This window comes from Hippocampus comes, unplaced genomic scaffold (genome assembly GCF_001891065.2).
Source record: "Hippocampus comes isolate QL1 unplaced genomic scaffold, H_comes_QL1_v1.1 scaffold481, whole genome shotgun sequence".
Lineage (NCBI taxonomy): Eukaryota > Metazoa > Chordata > Actinopteri > Syngnathiformes > Syngnathidae > Hippocampus > Hippocampus comes.
In genome coordinates this window covers 159,003-171,617 of record NW_017806032.1, presented here as the reverse complement: position 1 = coordinate 171,617, position 12,615 = coordinate 159,003, and the positions used below count along the sequence as shown (strand labels likewise).

At 44.6% G+C, this 12,615-nt stretch overlaps 1 protein-coding gene across 1 annotated transcript in view; it reads right to left on the bottom strand.

Moving 5' to 3' along the window:
• Positions 1-12,615, bottom strand: part of LOC109529441 (receptor-type tyrosine-protein phosphatase gamma-like) — a 188,494-nt gene that overhangs the window by 94,741 nt on the left and 81,138 nt on the right. The window contains exon 7 of the mRNA XM_019892829.1: positions 9,779-9,971. Within this exon, the coding sequence (XP_019748388.1) occupies positions 9,779-9,971 (193 nt within the window). The remainder of the gene's footprint in view (positions 1-9,778; positions 9,972-12,615) is intronic.

The following is a 12,615-nucleotide window of genomic DNA, read 5'->3' as shown; positions in this document are numbered from 1 at the left end:
CTTCCATTCTCCTCTGCCACTTCATTGAGCTCTTGTGGGGCATTCCATGTTGTTCCCAGGCCAAATGAGAGAAACTCGACCACCAGCTTGTCCTCGATCATCCCTTGGGCTTCCTCCCAGTGGGACGCGCCCGATACACCTCATCAGGGAAGCGTCCAGGATGTGTCCTAACCGGATGCCCGAACCACCTTTTCTGGCTCCTCGATGTGAAACAACAGCGGGTCTATTTTGACCCCCTTCGGGGTGACTGAGGTTCTCACCCTACCTGCGGAGGAAACTAATTTCAGGCTCTTTTATCTGTGATGTTGTTCTTTCAGTCACCACAGCTTGTGACCATTCGTGAGAGTGGGAACTTAGATTGACCGGTAAATTCAGTGCTTTGTCTTTTGGCTCAGCTCCTTCTTTACCACAACAGACCAATAGAGAGTCCGCATCACCGCCGATGCCACATTGTTCTTGTTCCATTTTTCCTGCATACGCTTTGCTGTTTGAATCAGTTCTAGATGAAAGAGGAGAGAATCAAAGTGTCCTTTCACCAGTGGATCAGAGACGTCACGCTCAAAATGTAAACATGTCTGCTACAAGCTAGTTTGAATGTAAACAAGAAGCTGTAGCATCCATTGACGAAGAGATTGGTTCACTTCTACTGTCCCTTGTAAACGCGTTGCAATTCAGAGCAGCGGCTCTCAGTTCCAACCATGCATCCGCGCTCCACGCCAACGTTCCTCTCTCCTCATCCTCGGCTCCACAAGCCATCCATCCAACCGCACCAGTGCAGACTGTCCAACAGCGCCAACATCTCCGCTAAACAAAACACGTCTGTAAAAAAATGCTGCCCATTACAGGCGCTAAAAACACAAGTGCCCCGTGGCTGTGCAGCGGGGACAGATAAGTTGCGCTGACATTCCTTGCAATGAAAATCAGTGCCGGTACAAGCGTACTGCTGAGAAGGCGCATTCACCAAGCACAAATTCTTCTCCTTTGACGAATCTCGTGGCCAATATTGCTGAAAACAGGTCACATCGGGTCCACACGAAGTAACAAGCACCATGTGACCAGCTCTTGAAGAACACTTGCCGACTGCTGCCGACTAGGCCACCATCTTGGATTACTATTAATTTAATTTACAAACCTTGACCTTGAAATTGACAGGGATATGATAGCTTACTGTGAAATGAACAAACAAAGCATTATCGATTTTTTTTTTTTTGTCTGCTGCTCAACCCACACATTTGAAAACAAATCAATATTAATTTTGTTGAGTCTTGAGGAGGGATACAAGTTGGTTCAGGATGTATTGCTCAAACAAGGTTGGAGCAGTAGCGCAAAACTGTGTGGAGTGATGCCATAATAAGACTAGGTACTTTTGCAGTAACCTACTAGTAACCTTTATAGAAGACAATGAGACACTTCTACATCTCTGATGAATGCCAACATGCTTCCGCAATCAGGAGGGTAATATTTTCAAGAGTTGGCTTGAACTTTAAAACAATGTGCTTCGACATAGTACTGAAAATGAAAAGAACACTCAGTTGACAAACATGGATTCAGACACACACACACACACACAAACTTATAAATGCAGTATAATACAGTGGACCTTCCAAAGTCAAAACCAAGCGACAGGAAGCTGTTTGACCTCCAATTTGTTTAGATTTGAAACAATTTTCCCCTTAATAAATAACAGAAATATAATTAATCAATTCAACCGAGGTGGCACGGTGGTCGACTGATTAGCACGTCACACACACACACACACACACACACACACGAACTTATATATGCAGTATAATACAGTGGAAACTTCCAAAGTCAAAACCAAGCGACAGGAAGCTGTTTGACCTCCAATTTGTTTAGATTTGAAACAATTTTCCCCTTAATAAATAACAGAAATATAATTAATCAATTCAACCGAGGTGGCACGGTGGTCGACTGATTAGCACGTTTGCCTAGGGTGCCGAGGTGCAAAGTGCGATTCCAGCCCGAAGCCTTCCTGTGTGGTGTTTGCATGTTCTCCCCATGTCTGTGTGGTTTTTCTCAGGGTACACCGGTTTCCTCCCACATTCCAAAAACATGCATGGCAGGTTAATAGAACACTCTATTACTTCCGGGTTGAGTGAACGCTGGCGCGTCTGGCTGCCGCCGCTCACCCGCAATTATTCTTTTTTTTTAGCAATTATTCTATTTTTTTTGGCGTTTTTTTACGGTTTACTGTCGTTTCTACAGTTTACTCTCGTCATGGGAGAAACCCTTACACTCCTGTCGCAATTTGTTGTGGTTTTGGACTGTCGGTGATCGAACGGTTGTCCTCGGTCAAGCTGTCGCAGCGTCCTGCCTGTTCGGCTGTCGGACGGGGCCCTGTGCCTTCCCCACCCCTCTGCGCTCCGTGGTGGGGGTCAACAGGGCCTGTGTCTGGGCTATGCTGCTGTGGACCGTCTTGTCGCTCCTCCGTCTGCCCGTGGGGGGGACTGCTGCGTTGCTCGGTGGCGGGGCTTCTTAGGCTCCGCTTCCGGTGGTCGGGCTCCCCGCCTGCGCTGCACTGCTTCCCGGGCGTCACTCCTCGTCCTTCCCGGAGGTGCATCCGCCACGGATAACGTCGGGGCTTCCACCTCGATGGCTTCAGGGGCATCACCTCCTTTTGGTCGTCCTCCCGCCAGCCACGCAGAGACAACGGCAGAAACGGCGGCCGATCCGCGGACCACAACGTGTTGGCCGGCCTGTCTGGGTCGGCTAGTGCTCCTTGCGACGCCGATGTTGCCGGCGTCGACTATTTAAAATCGCATATTCAGTTTAAATTAATCTCTCCTTTTATTATTTATAATTTTATCTGTGGTTTCATTGTTCTCATTTTGATTGTAAAGTGTCCTTGAGTGTTTTGAAAGGCGCTTATAAATTAAATGTATTATTATTATCTGAAATCACCTTAAGTTTGATTGTGAGTGCGAATGGGTGTTCGTGTATGTGTGCCTTGCAATTGGTTGGCAACCAGTCCAGGGTGTACCCCGCTTATGGTCCAAAGACAGCTGGGATAGGCTCCAGCACACCTGCGACCCTCGTGAGGTTAAGCAGATCAGATAATCAAAATTGGACAGTTCAACTGATCTAAATTAACTCATAAAAAGGTGGAAATTGGGCACAGATATGTACCATATACAAAAAGAAAATATAATTATAAAGATGTTGTGGCTGGCCAGACAGGAGTGGAAGAGTAGCTGAGTCAACAGTTTACCCTCCATACAAACAACAGGTCACAACAAACAACAAACAGCTCAGAACAGGTCACTCTCCTCCTAACCCGGAAACAGAAGCTCCTACTCTCAAATGAAAGTCAACCTCCACAAAACAACAATGACCACAGCTGCCCCCGGACACCTCCTGCTTCACAGCTTCACCCTTTTCTGTAAATAATAGATCTACTTATACCAAATGTGTCCCACTGCAGTGCCCAAGGGCATGACCAAAGCATTCAGTGCAACATGGCAGAAAAGCTTACAGAACAAGAGAACAAGCCTCTTTTGGTTTTTTTTTGGGGGGGGGTAGGGGGGGTATGCATACTGTACATTGAGGTGATGCATTTGTCTAATTTGACCATATGGAAGACAGTGGGTGATGGAAGGAAGGGAATAAAACCTGTCGATATAGTTGACGAAACACAAATGCTTGGATGTGTATAATCTCCCAGACCTTAAAAAAACACATTCACACACTTGCACTGCATTCACACACACACACACACACACACACACACACACACACACACACACACACACACACACACACACACACACACATGCACTCTCACACTTTAACTGCATAATGTGTGGTGGTGTTTCTGTGGTAGTGAGACAGGAACAAGAAGGCCACTAGTGAGCCTTGCACTGCCTTATGCTAGGGGAGTTACCCAGCTTGCAAGTCAAATGACAGAGAGCTATCCAAGACCACACACATACATGCACGCATGCACACACTGAGAAGTCAGTGGTTTCCTCTGTGCAACTAAGTATCACTAAATAGCCTTCATTTATTAAAATTAGGAACTGTCAGCATTAGTGAGAAAAAAACAAGGAACTTTAATGAGACTTTATAGATTAGCAAGTTGAAAAAGAAATAAACAGACACAGCGATAAATGAGTGGATGGAGAAAAAATATTGAAGGCCTGATTTACTAAGATCCCAGATTAAAAAAAAACAAAAACTGCAGTATTCAATCAAAACCTTAGTTTACCCAGAAAACAAAAAGCTACTGAGAAAAAGAGTCAGAGTTATTAGAAGGCTCGAAATAAGTGGATTTGCATTGCAATTTGAAAGTCAAAATTCATGGAAATATCCATTAAAAAGCAAAGCTTTGAATGGGCAGTCATGTGGCACAATGCACTTATGTTTAGGTTCTCCATTTGCAACTCCTTTGTCTTTATTTACATGTCAGCACATCCTACAAGAAATCCAATCAAGGAGACTGACAAGAGGAGTGAGACGGTTAGGAGGAAAACGTGTTGGGCAATGAGTGGTCATTCTTCCATGATGTCATTTCATGGGGACGTTTCCTCAAAATGACATCATGGCATAGACGTGTGTCGTAGTTGAAGCGTCTGCTTGGCTGAATGATTACCGTCATCCAGGAATGTCCACTTTAGATGTTTGAAATGGGATGAAATTCAAGTCAATTCAAATCAACACTGTTGATATTCACATCTTTGCAGATGCAAAGACGATCCACCACTCTCGCACAGTGCAGATTTGGAGGGACTCGTAAATTTCTATATGTTGCAACGTGATATAGCTAATTATGTATGTTGCTATGTATTGAAGTAGAATGCAAAAATGAGTGTAGAACCCAGGGAATATTCTTATTTTCTTCATGTGGCCAACTGCATTTTACAAAATGACAGCTCAATTAAAACCTTAAACAGGTGGTTGGTTAGTTGTAGTAACCATGCCTCTGTGAAATTAGGTAATTTTGGTATCAAATACAATGTTAAGGTTGTGATTTTTTTTTCTTTTGTCTTGAGTGTTCTCGACTCTTACCACATTCCATCTCTCTCTTTCAGCCAGGGCATTGTGGGAAGGCGGCGTCGAGCAGCTGGTGAGCAGCGCTTGTTAAGGCAAACCTGCCGGCAATCAGCTGGCTTCTTCAGCCTGCTCCAAACATGATTTTGTCTAAACATCCCACTCCACATGTGTCTCTGCTTTCCAGTTGTTCTCTAGCCTCCTGTTTCCAATTGAAACTGTAGTGAGGTTTTTTTTGTTCCCCTCTTGTGGTGATTTTGTGTTTTTGCCTTTTTTTTTTTTTTTTGCAAGATTTCGTTTTCATTGTTGTTTTTTTGGGCTGAAATAAACTTTTGTTAATTATTCTGCACTTGCGGCCGTATTCTTTGATCATAACGTAACATAATTCTCTTGCCAGAATGGACCCTGCAGAATATGATTCTTAAACCAACACTTTCTGGCCAGGCAGCTCAGGTCCTCGTTGCTCCAGATCATGGATCACATAAAACAGCTCACAGCAAGTATGGTGCAATTGGGCGGTCCAATAAATTACACCAGCAGGTTCCTCCTACCACCACCCACCGACCATCCCGACCGCTAGTCCAGCACCCCAACCCTAAAAGCCATTCGCCGAAATTCCTGCCAGGTATTCCAAATATTTAGAATCATGTGCTCAGTTTCTTTTGTACCTTAGTTTCCAATCAACAACCTCGCAAAAGCTACTCATCGATCAAAAAGCTAAAGCTTTTCTAAAATTCGCTCTCGGCTAGCACTGCGAGAGGGCAGCCCTTCCCCAAACGATAGCATAGATTTAGGTAATCTATTAGAGAGAGAGAGAGAAACAGGGACAAGTTAGAGAACAACAGTCCAAAGTTATTCACTATGAATCAATTCACCGCTCTGGATTTGCTACATTCTGAACCCAGCACCAACCACAACCCTCGCGAGCGGTACCCAGAATTACACCAACCTCCGGTGGATGAGCCCATGCAGTTAGGAAGGACATGTCTGATCCCAACTGAGTGACAGCAACGAATGGAGCAAAAGCTTCTCCTTTACTGTGGCAGAAAAGGACACTTCCTCAAACTCTATCTGAAGCTCATCAGAAACCAGAAAAAAAAAAAATGAGCAGGATCTTCACATCTTCCTCTTCTTGAATGCAGGTGACAGGTATGATTGATGCTCCTCAACATTCCGGGTCCAGGTCTTTGTTGGCACAGATGACAATTTCATAGACAAAGACTTTGTCAAAACAAATATCTCCCTCTACGAGATATCCACACCAGAGGAAATACAAGCGAGTGATGGAACATGATTAGAGACAGTCACATACAAGACTGAACCTCTCAATCTAATTGTCTCCAGTAATCATCATGAGTGGTTTGAACTGTTTGTGATAACTTCACCATGTATTCCTGTGATTTGGGGCATTCCATGGCTTAAATGACACAATCCCCACCTTGACTGGGCAACATCCACCTCCCAGAGCTGGAGGACACGTCACGCTCATTGTCAGCAGTTCCACCCAGGTGGCAGCTGGGCTGATTCGATCCCCCTCCTCTTTGGTGGGGGTTGGCTTTTTCTTTTGTTGAGAAGGACGGTTCTCTATGCCCATGCATAGACTACACAGGATTGAATGAAATAACTTAAAATAAGTACCCTGTTCCACTAATAGACTCTGCTTTCATTCCCCTGCAGGAAGCAAAGATAAACTTGAGATATGCTTCCCATCTGCACAGATTGCATGAGGGGGATGAGTGGAAGACGGCGTTCAATATGCGTCTGGATCCATTTGAATACCTTTGTTAACACTGAAAAATATGACTTTCCTTGGTCATGTGATCGAGAGGAAGCTCCTGTCGCTTGGTCAGAGGCAGAAAGCTCTGGTTTCGAGCATTTGAAGAGTATGTTTAAGAACGCTCCTGTACTAATTCATCTTGAGCAGCTGTTTGTGGTTGAGCTCGATGCGTCGAACTCTGGGGTCAGGGCTGTCCTCTCCCAACGCCTGCCTGCATGCGAGAAGCTTCGCCCCTACATTTTCTTCTCCCAGCACCTCACAGTATCGAAACGAAACTATGACATGAGGAATTGGGAGCGACTGGCAGTGGTGTTAGCAGTGCAGCAATGGGGGCACTGGTTGGAGGAGGCTACTCGGCTTTTCATCATCGAGACATTTTAAACCCTTAAATATCTTTTTTCATCAGCAATCTCCGTAGAGGCCTGAAACAATCATGAACACTCAGGTGTGCTGGAGTCGGAAGAGATCTAAAACATGCAGGATATGGCTCCCTACCCCTGGTCTGTGGATTATATGAAATACAGTCAAACAATTAAAGATAAAGAATGAGAACAAATATGTGCATGAGGGCCTGTGGGAATAGTTTCCATTCTTTTTGAATCTACCAAGTTTCAATCCAGAGTTGACATTGAAATTTTGCTCTTTTGTCGTCTCATCACGACATGGTCACTTACTTGCCTGAATGTGAGGGAGTGGTACGTTTTAAGGTAGATTTAATAAAAACCGAAATGGCTATACTTCCTTAATTTCTCACATGGACTTAGAACCTTTATCCATCTATCTCTTGCATGCCAAACACTATAACAAGAACTAATTCACACACAGTAAAACAAGGGAGACCGAGACAGATTGCTGCAACCTGCAACCACTGAACTGAGTTTTGGTTAGGAGGAGATTTAGTGCCTTTCTCAAGGGGACCTCTGCATTACCTGATGAGTAGACTGGCATGTCTCCAACAGCCAGTCTCACGTTCCATATCCACACATATATACAGCTCATCCATATCACTCTTAGATTTAGGCCTCCTCGGGACTGATTAAATTGTGACTTGAGTTACATTTGTTTACTGCGCTGACCTTTTTCTTGTCAAGGCCCTGCGTCTTCTATGATGTGCACTCTTCAGCACACTTAGTGAAACCAGGAAGACCGTGGAGTCCCACATATGAAAAGACATTTTAGCATATCCTATTGTCATGTGCGGGTGTGGCTAAGACAGTGTAAGAACAGGGATCATTTTGGAGAACAGTGGACCTTCTTCCACATCTCCCTGATAAGGCTGCACCAGCCTGTGTGCTGAGATTTCTGTTATTTTTTTGGCATTAAAACATTTCATATATAGTCCTCTGGTTGTTAATGTTACTATAGCAGACATTCAAGGAGAATACCAGCAGAAACTTGAACGGAAATTAACATATAGCCAAGTCAGCTGTCAAAGATTCTTGTTCCGTGTTTTGCAGCATGATTGGTTTTTCCTTTCATTTCTGATCTGTACTTTGTTAATATTTTGGTTGATGTAGTATTTTCTTTTGCCTCCTGTTCGTGCCTTCCCCATTTCTTCATCATGTCATTGTCTCCACCTTGTCTCATTAGTCCTGCTTCTCGTGTCCTGTCCAGGCATGTGTCATTGTCACATTAGTTTCTATTCCATTAGTGCTTTCTGTTCACTGTCTTGGTTCATTGTCTAATGTTCTGTGTCCCTTGTTGCCTGTCGTCTGTGGTGGTGAGTCTTTTTCCCCATCTTTCTTTGTTCACTTTCATTCCCTTTGTAGCTCACGTTATGAGGCTCTGTTTCTTTTTTTGGTTTTGTTTTTCGGGGGGAAATAAATATTTTAAGATTCCCTTGTATCCCTGCTTCCTTGCACTTGGATCCACCCGCACTCCTCCATGACACACTCTAAATTGTGATATTGTGAAAGCAAACACCAGCTATTTTAGATTTTTCTTCACAATGTGCTTGTCCAAAGCTGAATCGATGTATAGTTTAGTAGGTAATCTTAAGTTTTAAGATATTAGGAAAGCTAATGCTTGCTATTTACGGTATTTATAGTAAATCAATGACACAATAACATTTTGTTGCTAATCGTGGATACAGGAATTAATTGATTTTACCACTGTTCAATCATGTCTCATGGAAGTCACGTCAGAATAGTCCAATGTTTTGTTTTGAGTCATTCTTGGCTCTTTTTAGCTGTGTTTATGTGTGCCTGGGCGGCCCGGTGGTCCAGTGGTTAGCGCGTCGACCTCACAGTGCAGAGGTACCCTGGTTCAATCCCAGCTGCGGCCTCCCTGTGTGGAGTTTGCATGTTCTCCCGGGCCTGCGAGGGTAATCTCCGGGTACTCCGGTTTCCTCCCACATTCCAAAAACATGCATGGCAGGCTGACTGAACACTCCAAATTGTCTGTAGGTGTGAGTGTGAGTGCGAATGGTTGTTCGTCTCTGTGTGCCATGCGATTGGCTAGCAATCGGTTCAGGGTGTCCCCCGCCTACTGCACGAAGATGGCTGGGATGGGCACCAGCATCCCCCACGACCCTTGTGAGGATAAAGCGGATCAGAAAATTCATGAATGAATGAACTTTTATGTGTGCCTCCAACTGTAACCAAGGTTTTAACGCTGGACTGTGCATTTCTCTCCTTAATACCTCGGCATGTATCCTGCACAGGTTGAAGACACCCTGTACAGCAATGCAGGCCTTGAACATAAATAAGCCTCTCTTATTTCACAGTGTACTGTGTTCTTTTATTTTGTATGCTTCATTTTTGAGTCTGTAAACGTGGAGCTCATGGAACTTGTTAAAAGCTTCAGTATTGCCTGGTCTGTACGAGGTACTATTATTTAAAAGCTTTGTGGCTTGTTATTGCAGTGATTTATTGGGGGTATTGTTTTTCTTTCAGAGAAGGGTACCAAAGATTATGTCGATAACATAATTACGTCACATGTAAATCAATTCGGCAAAACATGACAGTTTGAACTTTAAACTATAGTTCCACCTACCTCTGGAAGATTCTGTGCCATAAGGCCCACTCCCGCTGTGAGACAGGTCAGGCAGCCAAGCGTCTTTCACTGCTGACTTAAAAACATGGCGATTGTCCAGGCTCTGAATGGGTCTGAAGTTGCTGCGTAGATATTCCACAGATTTAACATGGTCCTGTTGCTCCGTGGTGAAGATTGAGTAAAACGCCTCTAGCTGGGGACAGATAGCCGAGATGCCACAGAAGCATATAGAAAAGCCAGACAGAAAGAAAATGAGAGAGGAATAACATGATTTTAATGAACTGTTTATACTCTCAAAAACAAGTTCCATTTCATGCTCTGTAAGTCCACAAAATGAGTACAAACCTCAATTCCAGTGAAGGTGGGGTGATGTGTAAGGCATAAATAAACAGACTACATCTATCCATCCATTATATTATACGCTTATCGTCATAAAGGTCGCGGGCATCCTGGAGTCTATCCTAGCTGTCTTCGGGCAGCCACACCCCGAACTGGGTGCCACCCAATCGAAGGGCAGACAGAGAAACAACCAACTGCTCACAATCACACAATTTTGAATGTTCAATGAACCTACCATGCATGTGTTTTGGAATGTGAGAGGAAACTGTAGTGTCTGTAGAAAACCCTCGCAGGCACGGGAGATTTGACTGAGTGAATACACTACATAGACAAGGGGCCTTATGTTTTGTTCTCGGCGCAACTCTTGCGCAAAGCGTAGTCTATAACTGCACATGGGTAGACTTTTCTTTTTTTTTTTTGGTATTTTGCTACCCTTTTGCATAGGTAGAATTGGGCGTAATGAGGAGTTGCACTCTTGTGGGATGGAACCCAGCTGAGTCCGGGCCAATGGTAGTAGCATCCATCATTTGGATTCAAATCAGGGCAGTCGGAGCACAAGTGCGGAACAGAAATAGACTCGCTGGGATTCATGCATGACATTAGCAGGTTAACTGCAAGATCTACCCTTGCAAATTATGTCGTTGGCCTCGCATGTGATGTGGGCAATTGGAGACCGCCTTACATCCATGACCGTGTGTCAGTGCAGGACCCAGCACTCACTAGCCTTGCTGTGTGCACAAGGGGGTGTGATGAGATTTTCCCTGGTTGTTGTCCCATTTATGAATGAAATAGTTGACATACATCGCGCACATGTCTGCAGAATGCCAAATCTGTCTCTCGATTAATACACCCAAATTCCATTACACCCCACTCAGTACCATTCAGACCTACTTTCATGTAATCTAAAATGGTGTCTACTTTTTGTCACCAAATTGCGTGACGCGGCAAGGGGTGGGGCAGACGCTTTACCTGGAATGTCCAGTGAGACATAGTGTGTCTACTAGATTTATAAACACACTCAACTAGACTTGCCCTGGCACGAAAATGGAGATGCTGTTTTTATGTGGGCAGACAGTCTATTTTTTGTTATCAAACTATCAGGTGTGTTGGGGGTGTCGCAGCTCCATTCACCAGAATGCCTCGTGAGGCGCAATGTGGTCCCTACCACGCCAGGCTAGACTGGCCACGGCACCAAACTGAAGATGCACCCACACTGAGCGTACATGCACCTCGCTACCAAAATAGGCCTCAAGATATTTAAGGGTTCAAACTGATGAATATATACCATATTTTCCACACTAAAAGGCGCACTGGATTATGAGGCATACCTTCAATGAATGTCCTATTTTGTAATTTTTTCATATATTGGATGCACCGCACTATAAGACGCAATCTACAATGCATCCACTCGATGTAGGAAAGCTCAAGGAAATGCCAACAGAACTGTAGCAACGCCACTCGAGTGAAGCGTGCCTCAGCAGTCCATAGTCTGCTGCTCTCAGCTGTGCGCGTGAGCACATACTCACGTGGTTCAACCAATCAGCGGCGACGCAACCCACGTCACAGATCAAAGAAGCTTTGAACAAATGACAACAGCTAAGATAGCTTAGCTGTTGCGTGGCCTTGCTACAGAACCATCAAATGTCAGTAAAACGTGTTTAATAAAGCAGCGACACAGTTCACTTAACCAACAGCAAGTTATAACATTGACTCGTTAACATTGAACTCTCTTGCCGCTGCTCTATTTCCGTGTTCAACTGCGTAACCTGATCGCCTTAATTAAGTTTGAACTCTGCGTTGTAAGCATGTCTCTAGCAAGGAGCCATTTTGGGGTCGACATATTACCGTAATAACCATACACAAGGCGCATCAGATTTTAAGACGCTCTGAGAGCTTTTAAGAAAATGGAAGGCTTTTAGGTAAGGCATCGGTTTGGCATACGGGAGACGGTGGTTCGAATCCCGCCTGGGACAAAAATGAGCACATAACACCATCCAGTGTGGGTCTTGATGAAAAATGGGCTACTGGAACAAAGCGGAGATGGGCGAGATGCGACAACATGGCTCTGTTGGAATGCTACTACTCAAGCAACCCTAGTCAGAGGGGTTACATGCAGAGAATGCGGGCTGAATGGTTACTTCGAAACCCACAGTCACGGTTGACCACGAAACAACTAGTAGCTCAGTGTTCCAACATCCACAAACGGCAATTGCTGTCACAACTTGAGATTGACGAGGTACAACGCAGGGTCCACGGTAAAGGGCCCCAGGCTGCCAGATCAGAGGAGGAGGTCATACCAGAGATTGGGAGGCAAGCCCCAATGAATGCAGATGATGAGAACGGGAGGCCAGCCCCAATGAATGAAATGCTGAGCGAGGCAGCAACTGATCTGAAAGCTAAGATCATGGCGAGAATGAAAGCTGGGCAACCTAGAAACCGATTACAACGACTATGTGAAGTACCACCTGAAAGTCTCATGGAAAGTGTGAATGCAGCAC